The sequence below is a fragment of the Suricata suricatta genome, chromosome 11 (genome assembly GCF_006229205.1).
Source record: "Suricata suricatta isolate VVHF042 chromosome 11, meerkat_22Aug2017_6uvM2_HiC, whole genome shotgun sequence".
In the NCBI taxonomy this organism is placed as follows: domain Eukaryota; kingdom Metazoa; phylum Chordata; class Mammalia; order Carnivora; family Herpestidae; genus Suricata; species Suricata suricatta.
This window is the reverse complement of record NC_043710.1, coordinates 69,078,129-69,102,365: the sequence shown is the minus strand read 5'-3', so window position 1 is coordinate 69,102,365 and position 24,237 is coordinate 69,078,129. Positions and strand designations below refer to the sequence as shown.

At 35.8% G+C, this 24,237-nt stretch overlaps 1 protein-coding gene across 2 annotated transcripts in view; it reads left to right on the top strand.

Moving 5' to 3' along the window:
- NOX4 (NADPH oxidase 4) overlaps positions 1-24,237 on the top strand; it is a 152,197-nt gene that overhangs the window by 56,367 nt on the left and 71,593 nt on the right. The window contains exons 9-11 of one of the 2 annotated variants that reach the window (XM_029915297.1): positions 7,020-7,236; positions 9,540-9,704; positions 9,839-9,901. In XM_029915297.1, coding sequence (XP_029771157.1) covers positions 7,020-7,236; positions 9,540-9,704; positions 9,839-9,901 — 445 coding nt within the window. The remainder of the gene's footprint in view (positions 1-7,019; positions 7,237-9,539; positions 9,705-9,838; positions 9,902-24,237) is intronic. The other variant, XM_029915298.1, reaches the window with a different exon arrangement.

Here is a 24,237-nt window from a genome sequence, read left to right as displayed (position 1 = left end):
AGGGGGGAGAGGAATTTCATATAACCACCAAAACTCCTAAAGTACAGAAAAGTATACACTGTGTAAATCCTTATGTAAAGGGGAGAATGTTGGGCTGTCGCTGAAGTTGAAGTTGAATAGTCGAAAATTCCAGGCTTTCCTTCTGCCGGCCCCATTACATATCTGTGAGTTCCAATATGAAAGAAAAAAGACAACACAGCTGTGTGATACGTCCTAGGTAAACACTATGGTGTTTTTGAGGGTCAGAGTGTTTCTTACCCATTTTTATCACTGGGATCCCTTTCACAAGTCAATACTCAGTGTGTGCTGGATTAAGGTGAATTACATTAATTGGCTTTTAGCTAGGAATTTGTTGTCCTTCTAGGTCCTTCCAAATTTCCTCAATTATCAAAGCACTGTAGATAACAATAAAAAAATAATCTGTATATTTATTTAAACGTAACTTGGATTTCCATTTTGGGACTCTCATTTATATTTGTTGTTGTCTGGGCAATAAGTTCTTATGCTAGCTAGAATATCCATTCCTATGCCAGAGGAATTAACTTTTAGGTCTTGACTGTTTTGGTTGTCTTATAAATTGGCACATTTTTGTTGGGGATTTTTATGTAGTTCAGTGGCTAAAAATTCTTTGGATCACAGAAGGAAAAAATTCATCTATTTGTTTTCTTTCCCTTTGTGGCCTTTGAATTTTTTGCCCAAGTATATGGGTGAGTAAAATTCTTGAAGAATGAAGTCTTTCTTATATGGGATTCAAGTCTCCCTCATATAATATTTACATATTTCCTATATGCTAATAAAATAATGTTCTATACAAGTATGGTCTTTAAGAAGTGTTTTATTCCCTCCATTTCTAATTTCCTATTCATAGGATTGATTTTCATTTTCATGTAAAAATGATTTCTCTGGATAACCAATCTGGTAGAAGTTCTGCTGATTTAATTACTTTTGCTGATATTTTATCCTGGAAGAACGTAGGGGTAGGTATTGAGGTCATGTGGTATTTTCTCCCATAAGGATGCGATATGTATGGGTAGATACAGTACAGAGCATTTTCATGTACATAAATTCATTTGTGCTATAAGCTACTTTTGTTCATGAATTTTTAGTCTAAACTGAATGTACATTTTCCCCACTTAGAGGATAGAAATAGTGAGAGTAAGACCAAATGCTTTCTCACATAATTTTAATTTCAGTTTTCCTCCTGAGACCTTATAAACATAACAAGTGGCCCTGGCTGGAGGTACAGGGTAAGATCGTTGGGGAGGAAGGAGAAGGAACAACGGGTACATTTAAGAGATATTTTTAGTATATTCATGTTTTTTGGAAATGGGATATAATCCTGTTTTTCTCACTGCCGCTTTTGTAAAGCCTGAAAGCAGAGGATATTCTAAGACGTGTTGGATGCTTACATATTTTTTCTTCCCAAGAGATCAAAGTCCTTTCCTTTATATTGTGACTTAGTAACATGTACTATCTCATTTTTTCAACTAAGGAAATTTAGTAACATGATCTGTTTCACTTCACATACTTAGGGAGCATTCTTGTCTTGATCCTATGTTCTTAAGTTCTAGTGGTTAGTTTTGTCAGCTGTGTAGTGTCTATGGCTGGCTACTTCATTTGCAAGGCTCACTGCAAAATTGATAAAACATTAGTCAGTATTTCAAGATGGCGACAACAGAGCATTGAACCAGTTACAGGGCCTTTCTAAGAGCATGGTTCCATGAGACTGCAAAGGTCACACACCCATAATGCTGGCCCTGTGTTGCCCAGTCTTGTACCTTGGACAACACCATCAGTAAGAGCTAGACAAAATATGTGCTACAGTCAAGTTGCAGGATGTGAATACACTCAGATATCAGTAGCAAGTGCCCAGGAGAGAGTGCAGAGGCAAGAACCTGGGTAGACCAGACAAAGTAGGGATGGGAATAAAAGCTCTGGTTTGATATGTACTCAGATGCTTGGGGTTTCCCTGAAGTATGCTGGAAGTGGAGGCAAGCACTCCACTTCTACATGCTGCTACCAAGTAGGTTGACAACTTGACTCTCTTGATAATTTGTCTGCTTAGATAAGAATTGGCTTAATGTCAGGACAGGGCTGAGATCTTGGGTTGAACTTAGCAGTACTCAGGAGTGAAGCGGGATGATGTAAGTTGCAGACTGATTTAATGCTGTTTCTTGCAAAGGTGGATGTGTATATATGGTTTACGTTACTAAATATCATTTTCTAACATCTAGGCATCTTTTTTGAGGTTGGATTACAAGTTCAGACTCCCTTCTGTGTTTATTAAAACCTGATGATGACTCAATCATGTGTTTCGACAACAAACAAAAAAAGTCATTTGTACAATTCATTCCGTGAATAGATATTGAATACTTGCTATAGATTATACGCACGATTCTAGGCAAATACAGCTGAGGTGTAGGACACATCCTTGACCTTAAGTAGTGTACATTCTAGTGGATTCCACAGAAGCCAGTGAATTCCAGTGGGTTTTGAAATTATGAATTTGGGAGTATTTTCTTAAGCTCTTTTTTTTTTTTTTTTTTGGTATTTGAAGCAGAGTAAAAAGAACAGCCTGAAACAGGTTGTTCTATTTTTTCTTTTTCTGTAAAGACTAGAAACATTTTGTGTTGTAGAAAGCTAGGAAAAAAGTAGGCTCCTCATGAGACAAGGATTTTTTTTTTCTCCACTGTAAAAAGGGTTTAAAATCACAAGCATAAAGGTTATATAAGTGACACTGCATTTGTTAGACATTTTTGACAGTTAAAGTAGGTATGATTTTGTATTTCTCCCTTCTGCATTGTGGCTTTTTGTAATATTTAATTTTTTCCCATAAAATATTTTTATGACTTCCATGTTGTAACCTAGTGGGATTTATTCTGTGTATTGTATTATTTTCTGTTACTTTGTCATATAAAAAATGATAGTATGTCTCTAATGCCTCTTGAGAAAAAAAGGACTAAAGGAAAGAAACCCATTTTTTGAAACTGTTGAGGTTTGAAAGCGCATCTTGAAATCCTTATGAGTACAAAAACAATAGTATCCACAACCACGTATTTGATACACCATAAAATCTATGATTTTTCATGATAGAAGAACTCTAGACATTCCAAAGATATTTCAAAATCTCTACTTTGGAACATAATAAAACTAAAAAAGAAAAGCGTAAGAAGTATTCCTATTCCTACGTGGTCTGTGTACTTCCTTCCCCTACTGCCTGCTCTATCACTGTGTTAACTTGGCAAGACTCTTTATTTACCATTTGTGGACATCTTTTTCCCTTCCTGGTTTTTCCTTTCAAAATATGTATCATTTAATATGAAAGATACAGTAATACACACAAGAATATTTTCTTTTTATCTTAACTTCTATGCACTTGTTATATTCAAACAAATTATGTGATCATTTGCTTTTAAAGTCAATTCACTAGAAATGCATTGATGATTTACTATGTGCCAGAAACTTGCTAGAGGGCTGGCAGGGTTTGGCAGTGAGTGTGGATATATGGGCAGATATGTAAATCCACAAGACATGATCCCCTCTACTAGTCTGGGAACAGACCATGTGCATTTGTTCATACTACTCCCTCTTACTGGAATGCCATTCTCCTATTGTAGAACCATTAAAATCTGCACATCCTGCAGTTGCTTCCTTCATGAAGCCCTGTTGTAAATTTCATAATCAAAGTTCATCATCCCTATATGCTTTCAAAGGTCATTCTACTAATCTCTATCATGTGCTCACTTTGCTTTTTTGTTGTTGTTGCTTTCATGTCTGATCATGGCTACTCAATTTAAGTAAATTAAAATGAAATAATATGCACAATGCAGGTCTTTGCCTGCACCAGTAATTTTTTTGTTCAGTATATATATTGGTCTTTAATTTCATAGGTCTTTGCTCATAGGAAGAATGCAGGAGTGAGGGTTGGCCTTGTACAGGGAAGGGACCATGGCCTTTGGACTTGGCCACTGGCTGACGGTGTGGTCTTGGGCAGATAACAGCTCCATAGTTCTCACTCATTCTAAGTTGGGACCACTGATATTTACCACATAAATTTGCTGTAGAGTTTATGAAAATAGGCAGTAGGCATGAAGCACTAGTCTGGTATGCCCAATACTTACTCTGTAAACACGAAGTTCAAAATGTGCTAGTACCCTTCCATATGAACCCATCAGTATCTTTTCTACCTTGTTTAGCCAAATCTAACTGGAAATTCTGTGCCTGTGAGGTTTTTTTTTTTTATGAATGCTATTTTTTGTTTGTTATCATTGTCTTTCTATAGATCTTTTCTCTTTTATCCATGAGCATTGGTTAGCACCGATTATAAACTGAGACAAAGAAAACATTTTAATGGGGTTTTAAGACGGAGGTAACCTATGCTATTTGAGAGTAGCTTAAAAATAAAATATAGCTTTCAAAATAAAAAGGAATTTTAGAATATTGCATACCCCTTGAAATACCAGGAATGGCAATGCTTTGTTTGACTGAGCTGGCCCGAAGATTTGTACTGCATAGTGCTGCTTGTCATTCTAGGGACATTCTAAGGCAGCACATGGCTCTTGACCACTTGAACACTGTTAAAACTTAGGAGGAGTAAATAACAATCCTTTGCCTGATGTGTTAAACAGCCCCCATCCAACACACACACAGACACACACACACACACACACACACACACACACACAGACACACACACGATCTGACTTTATTTCTAAGTGTTTGTTCATTTTGAACCTTCTTCCTTGATATCTGCTTCTTTAATCTACTGATTTGCTTTATATGATATAGATTTATGGAAGGAGGGAGATGAGGTTCCTGAATCCCATGCATGCTTAGACTACCATTTGGTTAATTTCTTACCCAAATAAAGCCTTAAGTGTCTCATCTGTGTAATGGGCAGGCGAGACACTTACCCTCTATGATTACTTTGTTTTCAAGTTTAAATGAGAAATAGATGTTTAAAAAATTCTTGACACCCTTTCTTCATAAATATTAATCTTCCTCTTCCTTACCTTTTTCACAGGTATGTTATAAGGATCCAATGAACTAACATGCTGTATAGTGACAGGTGAAGAGTTTAGAATTTGAGTCAGAAATGGGTTCAAATCTTGGCACTGCCACTTACCAGCTCTGTGACCCTGGGTGTTATTTAATATCTAATAAAATAGTTTCTTAATTTGTAAAATAGGAATAATAAGTACATGCAATTGTTGTATATGTGAAGTGTATATAAATTGCTCTATTTGGGGCCTGATGTCTACCACACATTACTAAGGTATATTAACATATTTTATTACATTTATTTGTGGTCTGACTTCCATTCAGCTTCTCCCAAGATGTCTTCTAAACTGGATTTTATTTGTTTAGAAGTTCAGGGGCCAGATTTGACTCCTTACTGAACTTTGTAGAACCACCTAGAATAGTGCCAAGTGCCTTAGACCAATGGTTGTTTAATTTCAGGCCAGTAGAGTAAATGCCTAAGATGTTTGGCCTACCTACCTATCAGCCACCACCCTTGGGATGGTCAGTAGGAGCAGCAGATTTGGGTAAATCCTTATTTGCAATGGAAGCTGAATCAAATTCATAGGGTTTCTAAGTATAATGCCACAATGATTATGTTATATGACTAGAATTCTATAAAGGGTTATGTCCTTGGCCCACATTTCTATAAGCCATTAATTTATTCTGTACCTCAGCCATGTCTTCTGTATTACTTTAAAAGATGGGTGTGTGGCCTGCCATTGATGTTACATAATACATCTTGCTCCTTAGTTATATACTATAACGTATACTATATGCTCTTTAATGACTTTATTATGATCAGTTAAAAGGAAGAAAGTAATATAAAAAGAAGGAAGAAAAGGAATGAACATCAACAAAAGGAGAATGATCGGGTGGGGTAGATGTTGCATTTCACAAAAGACTGCCTTGGCCACTGCTTTTCTAACTTTGATCTATTGGATCTATTTAATCTTATTATTCATGTTATAATTTTTGTTGTTTCAAAATACTATCTTTGTAAAATCATTTATAAAATCAATATAGGTGTGATGTACTTAAAATATACATTTTTAATGTATTAAAGATACAAAAAAAGGTAACTTAAAGGGTAACTTAAAAATATATTCTTGGCTAACCAGGAAAAATAATTTTGGACATCAAAATTTTAATGTCCTTAAAATAGAGATAAAACAAGTGTCCAATGCTTTATCAAAATCTTAATTTTTTCTTCAAGATTTGCTTACACAGTAGTGACCTTTTTTGATCTTTGATATAATTTATTCATTGATGTACTATCTCCATGAAGTAGATCTTGACTTTTATTAATAATAATATAAAACATAGAAAGTTTAATGGTTTGTCTTAGAATGTTACAAAATATAGAACAATTAGAATTGATTTTAGGGGCTAGGCTCTCCTTCCATTATTTTGAGTCTTTTATGTGGTCTTCTGTATGGAGAAATTTTGAAAAATAAACATGGGTAGGGTCTAATTGCTGTATATTAATTGTTTTCAAACCAAAGGAGATGTCAGCTTCTAATACTTGTTATTATGTTTGTTTAATATTTCTCTTTAAGTCATCAAAGCCTGATTTATCCAGTCTTAGCCAACTCAAATATGATTCCTGTACTTCCTCATTTGTGTTTGAATATGTAGCAAAAGTACTCATTATTATAGTATTTATTGAAGTAAAAACTTGTATATGGTTGTATGAATGCTTAATAGAGTTGAAATAAAAGCTGTGAAATTCAAGAATAGTTGGAAATATTGATGTGTTCTTCCCAACCATGTATTTGTGGCCTTTGCTTAAGGGCTAAAAATCTCGGTTTAGTCCCATTGTAAATAATTTATTAAAAGTTTTAGGATTTCTCAATTGCTGCTAAGTAAGATATATGAAAAGCACTTTTCAGATAAATGCTATAGAAAGTTAACAAGAAAAAGAGGCTATTTTCTCATACTGTGTGCCCTAATTTCCATTTCATTTTCATCTTCCTTTTATTTTCTTAATTTAATTTCAGAGGGCTGCTGAAGTATCAAACTAATTTAGATACCCACCCTCCTGGCTGCATCAGTCTTAACAGAACCCACTCCCGGAATATTCATTTACCGGACTATCTCTCCGACCATTTTCATGAATCTTTTCCTGAAGGATTCTCAAAATCAGATGAACTTACCCAAAATAGGTTTGTGAAGATTTGTATGGAAGAGCCCAGGTTCCAGGCAAATTTTCCACAGGTCAGATTGATTTTATACCTTTGATGGTCTCTGCAAAGTTTGTATTTCCATGATTCTTGATCCTCATTTCATTTAAATGTGGTTTTGGAGGTATATAAAGCTTTTTCTTGTAGAAAACAACATTCCAGGCTGTCTTAACAGCAAGAGAGCACCTGTTTTTCCATGATAGGTAGCTAGCAGTTCACGAAGAAAGCCCTATGATATTATAGAATATAGAAAATTCCTGTTTAATTGACTATGTAATCTTCACATACTGTGGCACTGGTGTTTGCCAAAAAGAGGTGACAAAGATAGTTTCCCTAACCATTGAGAAAAGTAGGTTGCATATTAAAAACAATAGCAAAAGAACTAACACTGAAAGTAATTATTATTATGGTATAGCATAATGTTATGGTACAATATTAGGTATAATACTATGAGTAATAAATTGTAAAGTCAATTTGTTGAATACCTAGTATCATCTGCTAGGTACTATGCTCAAATGTACTGTATGCATAATTTCTTTTAATGTTCACAATAGCTCTTTGAAGCCATTACTATCATCCTTAATGTTCTGATGATAAAAATTTGGCTTAAATACATAAAATACCTTGAGCAAGCTCTACAACCTAATATATGACAGAAGTAGAGTACAAAACCATGTCTTTGACTAAGATGCTTGCTCATAGAAAATATTCTTACTCAAATACCCAATGACTAGGTCAGTAAGGGCCCTGATCTTCCCAACAGAAGTTGCCCACATGGGAATTAACACCCTGTAGTCTTTGCCTATGACAGATGGAAGTATGGGACAGTATGTCAAATGTCTGTTTTCAGAAGAGAAAAAAGAGGAGTCAAAAAGTTGAGTGAATTTGTAGATGATTTTGGAAAGAGTATATGAACCTTGTGTTCATTTTCAGAAATATCCTCTAGATTTCTGATAGATTTTACAATTTTCAGAATTTTTCAGGCTTCTCACAATGCTATATGTTAGGCAGAGCAGGTATTGTGACTCCCATTTTACTTACACGGCACTTGATGCTCAAATGGTAAGTGACTGTCTCAAAGTTGCAAGCCTTCTGCATTGCAGAGCTTGCCTTGAGATGTCTACTATTCATATGGTATCAAATTAATATCAGGACGAGGCATGATCTGTCTGTAGAAGGAGGAAGGTCTGTGTAAATAAGGTTTAAAAAAATTAAATTTGGGTTGGCAATGTCCAAGTGATGAGGGAACCCTTCTAGAGGAAGGGTTGACCACACAGGCTTCTGTATTTCTGAGAGTTCGCACCTGTTTATCCTGGGATCAGGGATATCTGTGCAGCACACATGTGAAATTGTCACACTTCCTAAATTCTATATATTGTCTTCTGTTCATATTACTTTTATTGTATAAAAGTTATAAGCAGCATGAATAGTATATCCTATATTTTAAAATCTGTGCTTATACATATTTTGCATTGTATAAGCATGAAGCAGGTAGTAGCTGTATTCATTGTGAATGTGGTATAATGCATAAACTTGCCAAGTCACTAAGTTGTATACCTGAAACTAATATAACATTGTCAACTACACTCAAATAAAAAATAAATAAATAAAAGTAAAAAAAATACTCTAAATAAACTTACCTGATATTTTGAAGATTCCCAATTGCTCCTGCAAACTAAAACATTTTAATACCTTAAAAATAAAAATAAAAAATATATATCCAGGCTTTTCTTTTTTTAAACAAACATTGGAGTGGTACAGTTTTTTTTCTGAAATCAGCTTCAAATTGATTTGAGCACTTAATTTCCCTTCTCTCTTTAGATAAAATATTGTACAGCTACGCATGCATTATGTGTTTATGGTATGCAAAAGGGAAATATGAAACAATGTATGCATATCTGCTAATATGGAACATCACTTCCCCTTTTATTTTTCATCATTTATTTATTCTTAAAGTTTATCTTTGAGTGATAGAGAGTGGAGGAGGGGAAGAGAAAGGGAGATAAAGAGGATCCCAAATAGGGTTTGCACTGTCAGCATGGAGCCTATATGGGACATGAGCTCATGAACTGTGAGATCATGACCTGAGCCGAAATTAAGAGTCAGATGCTTAACTGACTGAACCAGCCAGGTGCTCCTCCCCTTTTATATTATACTTTAGTCTCGTGTGAGTAAGTTGCAGTGAGCATCTTATTTTTCATTTTTCTTTACATTCTATTATTTAAAATATAGATTAAAATATCTTTACTGTAATGTATGAAATAACAATTGGGCAGGATATAAAGATTCCTACAATACAAGTATGTCTTAAAATATATTTCACAAATTCTCCACTAGACTTGGCTTTGGATTTCGGGACCTCTGTGCCTGTATTGTGCTGAAAGACTTTACAGGTGTATCAGGAGCAACAAGCCAGTCACCATCATTTCGGTCATCCGTCATCCCTCGGATGTCATGGAAATCCGAATGGTCAAAGAAAATTTTAAAGCGAGACCTGGCCAGGTGAGTCAGTTGTTTTAGCAGCTTTTAAATTCCCTTTATCTTTACATAATTTTTGAAAATTAACATTCATGCCATCATTGAAATACTTGAACTTCCCTCTTGGTCATTTAAAAATTATGTTTGTTGCTTTTTAGTATATTATTCTACATTGTCCCAGTGTGTCTGCATTAGAAAACCATCCATTTACCCTAACAATGGTAAGAAACTTGTTTTTGATTTTAAGAATTGTTTTTGAGTGAAATGCATCTTTTTCTTTTGTGTGTGTGTATACCACCTCTTTCTAAAAATCATGCAAGGTAATCACAATATCCTAAATGTCTAAGTAAGCCATTTTTATCCAAAAAATATTATCTGTTCAAAAACTTTGTAGCTATTTACAATCCAGGAAGCGATATATGTAAATCCAAAAAATAGATATATGTTCAAAAACTTTGTAGCCATTTACAATCCAGGAAGCGATATATGTAAATGTATTAAAGCTTATTGATTCAAAATACAGAAAATTTCCTGGCTATTTACACTTTTCCTATTATGAAATGTGTATCCAAATATAATATGTATGGTTTTCTTTAGAGAGGTTGAATTTAATGTTAAAGAGGGTACTCTGAGTTGAGTGGAAGCAGTGTTTAGAAAAGACTCCCGTGTGATTGGAGCCCAGGCTGTGTGTTGGGAGGGAAATGAAAATAGAGCTAGAGAAATAAAATGGAATAAATTTTGGGTAGGGGAAGATCTGTCTAAGTAATGGCTTCACTAAATATTTTTAGCCTGTCAGCACATTGTTTTAACATTCTTTTCTGCATTATAAATATAGCATGAGTCTATTATCAAAAAGTAAATAATTCACAAATAGATAAGATAAAATAGGAACTTGCCCTCATTTTCCCCATGTTGCAATCCTTTCTTCCAGATTTTGGCATATATGCTTACAGACAATTTCCTATATAGTTAGGCATATATAGATGTTTGATATCTGTTTGCTGGATCATTTCTTTTTAATTTGCTCTTTTCCCTCAGCAATATAACATGGCTGGAGCTCACGGGTGGCTCATTTTGTTACGTGTCTGAGTCTTGATTTCAGATCAGGTCATAATCTCATAGTTCATGGGATTGAGCCCCACATAGGCTCTGTGCTGACAGTGCATAGCCTGCTTGGGATTTTCTCTCTCTCTCTTTCTGCCCCTCCCTCTCTCTTTCTCAAAATAAACAAACAACAACAACAACAACAACAACAATGAAAACAGTAAATTTCAGACAACTTTCCATGGTACTGTATTTGTATATGCCTCATTGTTTTTGATGACTGCATAATATTTCACAGTAGAAAAGCACTAATTTATATATATATGTGTAATATATATAATAATAATTAAAAGTATTAATTTAATATTTCCCATTGATGATGGAGTTTGAGGTTTTTTCTTTTCAATTTTTAGCAAAAGTAACTAAGAACAGGACCTACATGTTTAAATATATGCTTAAGATATGCAAATAAAATTTTAACAGATGAGGGGCTGGGCAGCAAAATCACTGGTGCAAAGGTGCTGGGATGCAGGGGTAAGGTTGTACTGGGAATGGCAACCACTTTCTAATTTAATGTTATTTTTAAAAAATTTTTAATGTATATTTATTTATTTATTTATTTATTTATTTAGAGAGAGCAAGCAAGCAAGCAGAGGAGGGGCAGAGAGAAAGGGAGAAGAGAGAGAATACCAAGCAGGCTCCGTACTGTCAGTGCAGAGCCCCATACAGGACTCAAACTCACCAGCCATGAGATCATAACCTGAGCTGAAATCAAGAGTCGGACACTTAACTGACTCAAACACCCAGGTGCCCCTCAAATTTGATGTTTCATGTTGAAAACTTGGAAACCTTGGCCAAGTTATTCATTTTTCTGTGCATTTATTCCCCCAGAGTAATATTGCCATGAAAACATTATCTATTCCTCGCTATGTTGTGTGTTTAAATGAACTCGTACAAATAAAGTATGTAGAACAAGGCCTGGAACATGGAGTGTCAGGTAAATGTAAACGTATGCTAGCAATTATTAGGATTTTTATTTTCATTGTGAGTTTGCCCCTTGAGAACATATCCTTGTGAAGACAGCTAGGCCAGAAAAATCTGTATTTGAAGGATAAAGGAAACAGAAAGTAAATATCAAATGGTTAGAGAAAAAAACAGACATTATTTGTTCAATAGTCTTTAGTTGCTTCAAATTTTACATTCGGTTTGTACATAGCAAACTTTTTTATTAACGATTAAGGAAAGGTAGTTTGGCATGTAGTCCAGTGATTGATAATATCCCATTTTATCAAGAAAGATGGCAATGCCGGCCTACTTTGTGGCAGACATTAATTTACAGTTGTTTATTCAGTCTGATGATAGATGAGTACAGTCTAGACATCCTTTCATCTGCTGCCATGTGGGTGGCAGGATAGAGTGAGAGGGGAAATATGTTGTGAGGAAGATCAGTGCAATCTTCGTTATCCTTATGGGGTTCAAAGCCAGGATCGCAGAGTCTCCGACACAGCTGTTAGTAGCCACATCGTGCCCTTTACTACTTTAGGATATGCACACCTACAATGGGGTTCAATATTTCCCTTGTTCCATAAGACAGTAAGATCCTTGGCTAGTAAATGTGGAGAACAGACCTTCCTATATGATGGTTCAACTGAATCATGAAGCCATTTTCACACAATTGCATCCACCACAGTCAAAAGCACCACATTTGTTCTGATAGTTGTAAGATGCGTTCCCATGTCTCTGATTTTATACATCCCCCAAACATGAAATTGATAACAGTAATAAGAAAGGGAAGGTTGGAAAAGAGAGAAAGTGCACATGTATGTTTGTCTCTGTGTAAGTAGTTTAAAAAGTTTGGTTTACTCTTGGAGGTCATACAAAATTTACTTTAGAAGCTAATCTTTATGTTTGATTCTATGTTTTTTCCCAGGTTTATTGACATGTAATTGAAAAATGAGAAATTATATATATTTAAGGTGTACAACATGAGGCTTTATTTTGAAAATAGTTTCTTCATTATAGCATTGAATAGGGAATATGGAATAAGAAAGGTTGTTGCTGAACGTTAGATACCAAGAGGGGTTTTTTGCTTTTTTACAAAAATATTTCCCAACAAACACAAAAGTAGAGAGAATGGTATAACAGACCTCCATGTTCTCATCACCCAGCTTCAATTAAAAACAGAAAAGATAGTTTACATTCTATCATTGAAAATGACTTATGCTCTTTCAAAACAGAAAAGCCAAGAATTTTTCTCCTATGGTGCATGCCTAGTAGAAGCTTCTAGATCTTTTGGTTTTCCTAGGACCCTTTCACAGGGCAAACGGAGAAACTCAAAAAAGAGTGCCAAGTAGGATATAAGGGCTTTTGGCAAGTGCCTCCAGGGCTCATCTGTTTCCCAAATAGGTAATTGGGGTAAGGACTGTGGAAACCCTGGAGCTGGATGAGGGCACTGGTAGTGATAAGAACAATCTGTTACAAGATGGCCGACAGGACTGATGGGGAATTCGAGTCCACGACTGAAGACTTCCTTCCAGGTTCTTGTTCCTACCTCGCTTGCTGCCCATGCCAATTACTTCTAATGCGGAATGCATGTATGTATTGTTCATACGTTGGTCCCTCTGCTTACACTCTGCGGCTCACACCTCTGGAGAGTGATCTCCTCTGAGCCCGCCTACGTGTGAAATAAGCCTCCTGCCTTCCAAGATCTCCCAGTGCCACTTGGGTCTTAGGCTGGTGATCCTGACCAGGCTCCATGACAGGAGGAGGAAAGGAAAAGGGGAAGAAGGGGACAGACAGAAGAGGAACCAGTAGTAGAGAGAGTTGAGAAGGGGATTATATGTGATGTAAAATGGTAGTGAGTATTCACACGAAAAGCATGAAGTTGATGATTCAACCCCACCTGTGTCACTTACAAGTTCTGTGCCTGGAGTGTATGTTTGGTGGTGGTCAGTACTTGGTAACTACACTATTGTTTTTTTCATATTCTCAGACTGTTTCCTTTTAATTTGGATTATTGCTTTCACTTTTGCAGTTATGGTTTTTTGTTTTTTTCTTTTGTTTGTTTGTTGTTTTTTGAGAAGCAGGAATAGGACATTAACATGTGGTTTTTCAACCTGAAAATGAGAAATTTGGGTTATATCACTGTAGTCTCAGCATTTGAAAATCTGTCATGTAGATAAAGAATTAGATATTCTTCCTCTGGGATCCCAAGGTGTAGAAATAGGGAAAATGTTTTAGAGAAATAAATTTTGATTGAATATGATAAAGACATTTCTAACAATGAGACACCAGTCTAGAACCTTAGAAAGCTGTCTACCCTGGATGGTTAGAAGGATGTTTGTGCTATATCAGGACTTTTCAATCTCAACATTATTGACATTTTGGGTTAGATAATTCTTGGATGTGGCATGTTGTCCTGCGCATTATGTTTACCAACATCGTTAGCCTCTACCAACTAGAATGTACTTATGGCAAAGGTGTTTGGAAGAGAAACACCAAAGGCAAAGGCAAACAATCCACGGGTAACATCTGGTCAGAAACAATAGGTCCTTTTCCGCCTCCCATCCCCCACTTCCTGGGCTCACAGTGGAAAATTGCTTGTTCCTACTTTCTATGCTTATCTGACAAATGCTGTCAGTATTTCTCAGGTTTGCTTAGCAACCAATGCATTAAAATAGGTCATTGTTTTGCAAGTTTAGGTTTTGTATTCAAATTTGTTCTTATTTTAAGCATCTTTTTTTTTGTATATGTATTTTATAGATTAAATTGTAACAATAGTTGGCATCCAAAAAAAATGTTAAGGCAAAGGAAATTCTTTTCATCAGGCCATCTGTGCATCATGTACTTGTATAGGCTTAGGAAATGGTTTGTAGCCTTCCTAGATTTGGGGGGTTACTGGCGTACTCACTCCTACTACCCCGCCAAGGGAGTTTCTGTTTTCATAGGAGGAAAAAGAGGCAAATGTTGTTGTTGTCTAGAAATGAATTTGAGTAAAGCAAACATTTCTAAGCTAAATTATATGTCATGCTTTTATGTTTATTGCCATTTCTTTCTTTTTGTCTAATTACTTCCGCTTGGCACTACATGTAAAATGCATGCTTCTCAAACATTTTCAGTGGGTATTTCCCTTAAGGGTTTATTTGAAATAAAGCAAAACAAAACAACTTCCCATTTACAGATTTCTACTAAAAAGTATGTAAATTAAGGTTAATTTTGCCTACTAATTAGTGCCTAGAAGTTCTTTCATAAGCTTTGAAAATATTCTATTTTTAATTTTTATCATATTCCTATGAGATATGTATTGTTCATCTTGTATGATGCAGAAAATAATGTGCCTCGGATTAAATAACATGTCCAAAGTCACACAACTTGTTAGTAGCACAGGTGAGATTCAAACACGGACCTACCTGGCAGGAAGGCATGTTGCCAGCTAAGGTATTCTTTTTTCTCTGTAAGTTATTTTTTTATTAATTTTTTAAAGTTTATATCCAAGTTAGTTAGCATATAGTGCAACAATGATTTCAAGAGGCCAGCCAAGCTATTCTGTACTCTCTCCTAACTCACCATCCATCCATGTTCAGGGCATTCATATTTCTGAAACTCCTGTTGCTTTTGGAAATCCTTGTTGCTGGAGTCAAATGACAAATGAGAATTGCCATTAGGAGAGAAATTTACTGAAACTATAAAAATGTTAGAGAAACATGCAATTGGAAATTTTGGACTGTGCATCCTACTAAGTTCTAATATACTGTGCAGAGTTGAAGGTCAAATTCCCCTGCTGGAAAAAATCGAATGCTTATTTTCATAGACTGTGCCAATGTACAGAAAAACCAAATATATAAAATGTACAACAATTCCACATTCAGTAGTTTGACTTTTACCTCAGTTTTTAGAAACGAAGATACAGCTTTTAAAACTGAAAATCCAAAAACTGAGTGCAAAAGATCATGCACAGCACTATGGGATGTTTCACAATTTCAAAGTAAAACTGAGTTTTGAGTGCTGATTTAATTAGGCATCCAAAGGCTGGAGTTTCAATTCCATAAAGTGCGTCAGCATTTCTTACCCTTGACGTTGGCTTTCTTACACAAGGAAGATGAGTTCATCTGGTGGCTTTTCCCAGGAAGTCATAATTGTTTCCTGCTAATGCACCTGCATTCTCTCCAACAGAACCACCAGGCACGTATTTGCTGACAGGATTGATGGCAATCAGAGGCCACCGTGTAGTGTTAGACCATGAAGTTTAGAATCCTACGGCTTGGGTTGGAGGCCTAGATCCTCCCACTTAGTACTATGACTACTGACATACTTTGGTTCAATTATTTATTAAATGTGGCTAATAATAGTAACTTCTCTATGCCGTTACTCTGAATCTTAATTAGAAAGATATCATCAAGTGCTAAGCCTGGTACTTGGCATACAATAAGTCCTCAGTAAGTTCAAAGCTATTATTGTTATTTCAGAGCGGGACTGTGACTGGAGAACCAAGATAGAATTAAATGGAATGAAATTGTTTTGTGGAATGAAATTGTTTTGTTTTGTTTGCCTCATTCTGCAGCATGCAGTGACTAAGTTCTGCTTACAGATTGGTTTAGAAACAGTTATTTGGAGCAACAGAAAATTTGCCTCCTGTGGTTTACTAGCCTATAGGATAAATATCTGAGGTTGAGTTTCCTGGGAAATGGATGGAGAGGTAGAGATTTTCCTGAGGGAGGTTTGTGGGGAATGTGCACAGGACAACACCTGAGAACACACGGCAGAAGTTGAACTTCACGGTAAGGTCTCAACAGGTCTGACAGCCGCTCCGTGTAAAATGATGGTTCAGAGTTGTCCTGTACGGAGGTCAGGAACCTACACCTCTGTAATTGACCAGTCACTGGAGGTGAGAAATCTCCAGGGAAAGACACTTAGAGATGGGCAGTTTCTGGGGAGAGGTCTCAGAAATGAGCTCTGCAGGAAACATCTTCAGCACCTAAGAGGTTGAGGAATTACTGTTTTGAACCTGAAAATTGGGAGGAAGGGGAGGAAGATGTGAGCAGCACACCACTGTTTCCACTACAAATGACAATTAAATGTATGTATTTAAATTACATATTTATATTCACATATGAATTTATAAATACATTAAAAAGTATATTAAAGATATATTTTGTGAAAAAATTCTACTTTTTTAAAACTTGAAATTATATATGAGATGCATAAAAAGTCTTAGTTTATCTAAATTCATTGAACTTTAAAAATTTGTACTCTGAGGGGGATTAAGAGGCACAAACTTCCAACTATAAAATAAAACAAGAGTGCCTGGGTGGCTCAGTTAGTTAAGCATCCGGCTCTTGAGTTTAGTTTAGGACATGATCTCGTGGTTTGTGGGTTCAAGCCCCATATCAGGCTCTGTGCTGGCAGTGTGGAGCCTGCTTGAGATTCTTTCTTTGCCTTTTTCCCCACTTGTGCTCATTCTGTGCTCTTTCTCAAAATAAATAAACTTTAAAATAAGATAAATAACTTACAGGAATAAAAATATAGTATAAAGAGTATTATAAATAAGATTGTAATAACTTTGTGTGGTGACAGATGGTGGCATTTTATATTGTAGATAATTGTTGAATTGGTGTGGGGTACACCTGAAACTAATATAATATTATATGTCAACTATACATCAATTAAAAAATTTGTAGTCCAAGCACCAAATTTATTTGTTTGCTTATTCTTGGGGAAGGAGGTATCTAAAGCATAGATTCTTTAAGTGATCAGAATAAGTAAAGTAACACCATTGATGACAAAATTAGATCCAGAATTCATGGTTTCAGGTTCTTCTCCCTCTTTGGACCTCCATTGGCTTTTAAGTCCAGGTAGAGTTTTATATGTTGTTCATCCACTATATAATGGATCTTGAACAGTGTTTTCCAGTCATGCTCTATAAATACCAAAGTTTGAATTTTCTATCAAAACAAATATTCTATTAAAGTGTTCTTTCACCTATCTTGGATATGCAAATCAGAGGTGATTTTAAAAAGTCCAAACTGGGGTTGTTGGGTGGCTCAGTTGATTGAGCGTCAGACACTCAGCTCAGGTCTTGATCTCGGGGTCATGAGTTCAAGCCTTGCCTTGACCTTCATGCTGGGCATGGAGCCTACTTAGAAAATAAATGAATGAATGAATTAATGAATACCCAAACTCAAGAAAGCCTGAAAACTACTGCTTACAATGAAATATAGCATCTCTTAGTATTTAACTGAGATAGACATTAATTATGTTCATTAATATTTTTCATGGATTCTCAAAGAAATAATGCAGAATCTGTTTTTCATGGAATTGATTGAAGCTTGCATGAATACCTCTATATCCTTCCATTATTATTTTTAATCAGAAATACACATGTACTTTCCTAACATCTGTGTTCTAAGTTGTGTGATTCATTATTTTTAAGCTGGGATAACCTGATTTCACATATTTTTCCATGAGTCAGAGGCAAGTCTAGCTGTTAGTTTGTTATTGTCTCTGCTTTTACATAGCAGGTCTGTGCTTGCCATCATTTTTATGCTTTGTACTTTTAATATCTTAACCAGTCACTTTGGGAATAGTCTTTCCAGTTTTCAATGAAAACCAGACAAGAATGGTCATGGATTCCTTAATGATTGGCAAATTTTTCATTATTATTATTTATTTAATGTCTTGGGTTTAAATACAACCAGGAAGTCTGCATTAGCTGTTTTGATCTTGGGTCTTGCTTTCATTTGTGTAATTCTTAAAAAAATTGTCTTTCTCTAGCGCTTCACAAATCTTTTGCTTGGGCAGGTTAGAAACTCAGCTGGGATAGATGATAGATTAGCAAAGCAACAATGTACCTTAACCATAGACCAGAGGCAGTGGTGGATATTGTCCCAAAAAGGTCACTAATGTTCATGAAACATAACAGGACATCTGAATTCCCTGAAAATTAAACATCTTCTAACTGCTGTAGTTTGGCTTTTTTCCAGGGGAAAAGAAAATATTCCTTCAGTGCCTAATGAAAGCCTGTATGATATATATGAACCTAAATAGGTCAATGTATTCAGAGAAAACCAGCTGTTTAATATTAAACTTGATTTATCCTATTGGTATTTTTAGATGCCTCCTTTTGCCTAGGTACAAAAGAGAAAATGATGAATAAAAGGTCCTTTCTTGACTCACATCTTCTTCCAGGTACATTTCCCCTCATTTTCTCTTAAATCCACCAACTTTTTGCCCACAGCATCCTACAAAAACATTTTCCAGGTTAGCAGTGATCATGCTATTGCTGAGTCCACTGGTCATTTCTGAATGCTTGATGGAATTGACTTCTTAGCATTTAGCACAGCTTATTACTTGCTTTATTGAAACACTTTTTTTAAAATTTTGCTTCCAGGACATCCAATTTCATCTGTTTTTTTCCCTCATTTTCTGAACACTTTTACTCAGTTTCTTTTTGCTGTTTCTTGCCATTACCACAACTTCTAAGTATCGGAACACTCCAGTGTCCATTCCTTGAAGCCCCCTCCTCTCTAGCTAAACTCATTTCTCTCGTGATCTCATGCAGTCTTACTGATGCATCTGTGTGCTATCGTCTCCCAAATATATATTTCCAGCCATGCCCTCAACTCTAAAATTCAAGCTCAGGTATCCTGCTATTTTTCAGAAGCTTCTATCTGAATGTCTAAAGGACATCTTAACATGTCTAAAACTGAACTCCTAATCTTTAACTTCCCAAATATATTTCACCCACAATTTTTCCCACATCACTTAATGCCAATTCCATTCTTCAAGTTGCTTTGGCTGAAAACCTGGATATTATTCTTATTTTTTGGTCATTTTTTGATATACTCAGTAATCTGTCCACTGATGTTCTTAGTTCTGTCTTCAAAACATGTCCACCATTTCGGCAGTGGCTCCCTGGTCCAGGCTACTACCATCTGGATAGCCTGCTAACTTATCTCCCTCTGCCTGCCCTTTCTCACCTACCATTTAATCTTAACAAGCAGCTAGAATGATTACTTTAAAAGGAAAATCAGATCATGTCATTCCTCTGCTCAAAATCCGCCAGTTTTCACCCTGAGTTATACTTAACGTCTGTTGACCTCCATCTGTATTCATGTGTGTGCCTCAGTGTGTGCATGGATGAGGGGAGGTCGGTGTGGCTGGAACACATAAGAAAAAGGAAGGATGGCCGGAGGTCATGTCAGAGAAGTCATGAGAAGTCAGCTTATGTGGTGTTTATAGGACAATGTAAAGATTTTGGATTTTACTTTAAGTGAGGAAGGGCCATTGGAGGCTTCTACGTAGAGGAATGGCATGATCAGACTTACTTTTTCATAGGATTTCTCTTCCTGCCGTGCTAAGATTAGACGAAGAGAAATGAGCAGAAGTGGGAAGGCCAGTTAGGAGGCTGTTGTGGGCATCTGGTTGAGGTATGAAGATGGTTTGGACGAGGGTGGTGACAGTGGAGGTGGTGAGATGTGGTCACATTCTGAATATATTTCAAGTTAGAGCTTTAGAGTTAGCAGGATTTATTTTTTTAAATGTTTATTTATTTTAGAGAGACAGAGAGAGAGCATGAGTCAGGGTGGGACAGAGAGAGAGGGAGACACAGATTGTGAAGCAGACTCCAGTCTCTGAGCTTTCAGTACAGAGCCTGACACAGGGCTCAAACCTACAAACCATGAAATCATGACTGCCCAAAGTCAAATGCTTAACTGACTGAGCCACCAAGGCACCCTGATCTAACAGGATTTCTTGATAGACTGAGTATGGAATGTGCGATAGAAGAGTCAAGGTTGTCTTCAAAGTGTTTGGTCTCAGCAGCTGGGGCTACTTGGGATAGGGAAGACCATGGAGAGAGCAAGTCCTGATGAGTATTTGTAGAGCTTAGTTGTGGAATGTAAATTTGAGATGGCAGTTAGTGTGCATTCATTAAATATTTGCTGAGCTGATCAGCAAAGTAGCAAATATCAGCCCTGCTTTCTACTGTATGGTTTATTCCTGCATCTAAAGTCCCTTTTGTCCCACCTCTGCTTGTCTTCAGATTTGTGGAGGGGTAAGATGACTCTAGGGGTCAGATGATGCCGTATATAGATAGGAACAGTTTCTCTTTTTCTTGTTTTAAATCATAAGATAAACCCTATCTTCCTTCTACTGCCTCTGAGGTCTGTTGTGAGGGAAAGGTGGGCTTGCTTCTCAAGGCGATCCCATTTATGAAGGTTGTAGGGTTTCAGCTTCCTATGTTTCTTTCAGTCTGTTCCCTAACCACCATGTCATCCTCATTTCTCCATTCCAGATTTTGTTGACACCTCTCCATTGTTGTTATCATACCCCATCTTGTCTTTGCTGTTTCATTTTGTGTTTTTATATCCCTCAAATGTCTTGTTAGTGTTTTGTTTTTAGGAAAGAGTTGAGATACACACATTCCATCACAATTCATAAACATTTCACGTACATACTTTTCTAGGATCTGTCTGTTTTAAGATTGAGTATATTTTTTTCCTGCAAATATACAAGTAAACACTAATTTTTTTCCTTCAAGTTAACAAAGAAACATTAAAACATTGTATTTGTCAAAATGTTTGGAGTCACAATATTGCATTAATTGTGATGGGTTCTGCGCTCCTGGCTCATTATCTCCTCTCTTACGTTTAGAACAATCTCATTTGTGAAATTGTTATATTTGTGAATTGTATACTAGGAGCATGAGCTCCTAGTATAGTCTCTGAAACACTTTGGATTCATTTGTTGAATGTATGAATAAATTATAGAAGAATTGTCCATTGTTGAAGCCCTTATTCATTCTCAGGTTAATTTTCCAATACTTTACTGAATTGATATTTGAATGCATACCCACTATGAGTAAGATGCTATGGAATATACAGTAATGACTTAGAAATAGATTGTGATCTCAAGACATAGTAAATGTATACTAATACAGAAAAAATTACATACAATTAAAGAGATGGGCCATAATAAAGGGCATAGAAGTCAAATAATTTAGGAAGGTCAGAGAGATGAGGAATTTTCATGGCAGGACAAATTAGAATTTCTTCATGAAAGTGGTAGCATTTGAGATGGGTCCTAACGAATTCTGGTGTTCAATATGAGAAGTGGGAATGGAATCATTCTAAATGAGTAGACTAGTAAGTGGGAAAGTGACAGGCCAGGGAAATATATTAGCTGATCCATGTTGGCTTAGCTGGATTAGAGTGGTCAAAGAGGAACCTGAAACATAAAGTTGGAAAGAATTTGGAACAGATGTGGTTGGCTATAGACTGTAGGAAAGAAAGAATGTGGGTATTTTTTCCTTAGGAGGACACAAAAGGTTAATCAATAGGAGATTGCTGTAGTCATACATTTTCTTTGGTAAGATTATTTTAAAGGACTTGAAAAATTGATTGATTGCTGGCAGGAAGAGATATACATGATATTCCTCTGATATTTGAGCTTCTTTTCTGATAAAGGCATAGGTTCTATACCCCGACATAAGGGATTCAGAAAGAGAAGACAATTTGGGAAGCAAGAAACTGGAGTTTTTAGATATATTACATTTAGAGTGAATTTCAGGTGGGAATGTCTAGCAGGTGTAAAAACTAGAGCTATGGAAGAAGGGATTAGAAATAAGACCTGACAGTAATGATTAAAGAACATTCTGTTCTGTGATCATTTTCTGTGGCTTAACAAATTTGTTACATTGAAAATTTAGTTCTTAATATAGTAACATCCACTTTAGAATCATTTTTATTTTTTATTGTAAGGCTCTTGATTTAAAAACAAACACATTGTGGCTTTTAAATTTCTTTTCCATGTTGAATAAATCATTGTGCAGTGACATCATTTTTACATTTAGTTCTCAAATGTAAGATGATTACATAATATCTGTTTATATTTTTGTGGGGCTGTTATAAAATCATTAGTCATTTGAGCCCTTTTAAAACTCAATGCCATATAGTACAAATAATTTGAAGGAAATAGAAATTCCCCTAGATCTGTTTTTACAAATTCTGTCACTTTATTTTCTTACCCTTAAAGTAGGTGTTGTGTATTCTGGTGCATGTATTATTGTCAACATAAGCCATACTCTTTCTCTTCATCTAGGAAACTTAAATGAGACTAAGTTGAGACTCAGTAATGTTTTATGGCTTACATTTTAAATTAAGCTTTTAAAATATTAAAATTATAAACATTATAAAGGCTAATGATCTTAAAAAGGAGATATGTATGAAATGAGTTCTCATTTCCTGTCTTTGATTTTACTTCCCAGAAGTTAATATTCTTAATACCATATTGTATATTCTCTTCAACTTATTTCTATGTATAGAAAAAAATTTATACCTGTTTTTATATTCATAATGTGAACTTAAGTACATAATTATCCTGTAACTTTTTAAACTGAAAACTTGTCATAGTATGTTTCCTTCTTAGTATTCTAGGAAAGTCAGATAGCTATAGATATCTGTACTTTACTATTTATCCCTTTGAGTTTTCTAAACACTATTAAAAAGAGAGTGAGGAGACCTATCTAGAAAGAAGTTTTTATGACTGATGTCAAAAAGATTACTGCCCGTGTTCTCCTCTAGGATTTTTATGTTTTTCAGGTCTTACATTCAATTCTTTAATCCATTTTGAATTTATTTTGTGTATGTTGTAAGAATGTGGTCCAGTTTCATTCTTTTCCATGTTGCTGTCCAGATTGGTATATATGTGCGATGAAATACTACTCAACCATAAAAAATAATGAAATCTTGCCATTTGCAATGTCATGGACAGAGCTAAAGAGTATAATGCAGGGGTGCCTGGGTGGCTCAGTCAGTTAAGCCTCCGACTTCGGCTCAGGTCAGATCTCACGTTCGTGGGTTCAAGCCCCGCGTCAGGCTCTGTGCTGACAGCTAGCTCAGAGCCTGGAGCCTGCTTCCGGTGCTGTGTCTCCTTCTCTCTCTGCCCCTCCCCCTCTCATGCTCTGTCTCTCTCTGTATCAAAAATAAATTTAAAAAAAACATTAAAAAAAGAGTATAATGCAAAATGAAATGAGTCAGTCAGAAAAAGACAAATAATATATGATTTCACTCATATGTGGAATTTAAGAAAAAAAACCAAATAAACAAAAGGGAAAAAAAGAGAGGCAAACCAAGAAATAGACTCTTAAGAGAAAAAACTGATGGTTACCAGAGGAGAGCTGGGTGCGGGATGGGCTAAGTAGGTGATGGGGATGAAGAAGTGCACGTGTTGTGATGAGCTCTGCAGGTTGTATGCAAGTGTTGAATCCCTACACTGTATACCTGAAGCTAACATTACTCGAACTAACTGGAATTTGATAAAAACTTAAAAAAATTAAAAAATAGGAAACATTAAAAAATTACTATACTATGTTTTGAGCTACATTAGTGAATCTGAACATTATTTGTGCAAAGCTACTAGCATGTGATTCTAAAATCTCTAGTCATTGTTTCAAACCACACATGCTGAAGCCATTCTGTGTGTTAATCTGTGTAGTCCCGCTTCAAATGTGAGGCAA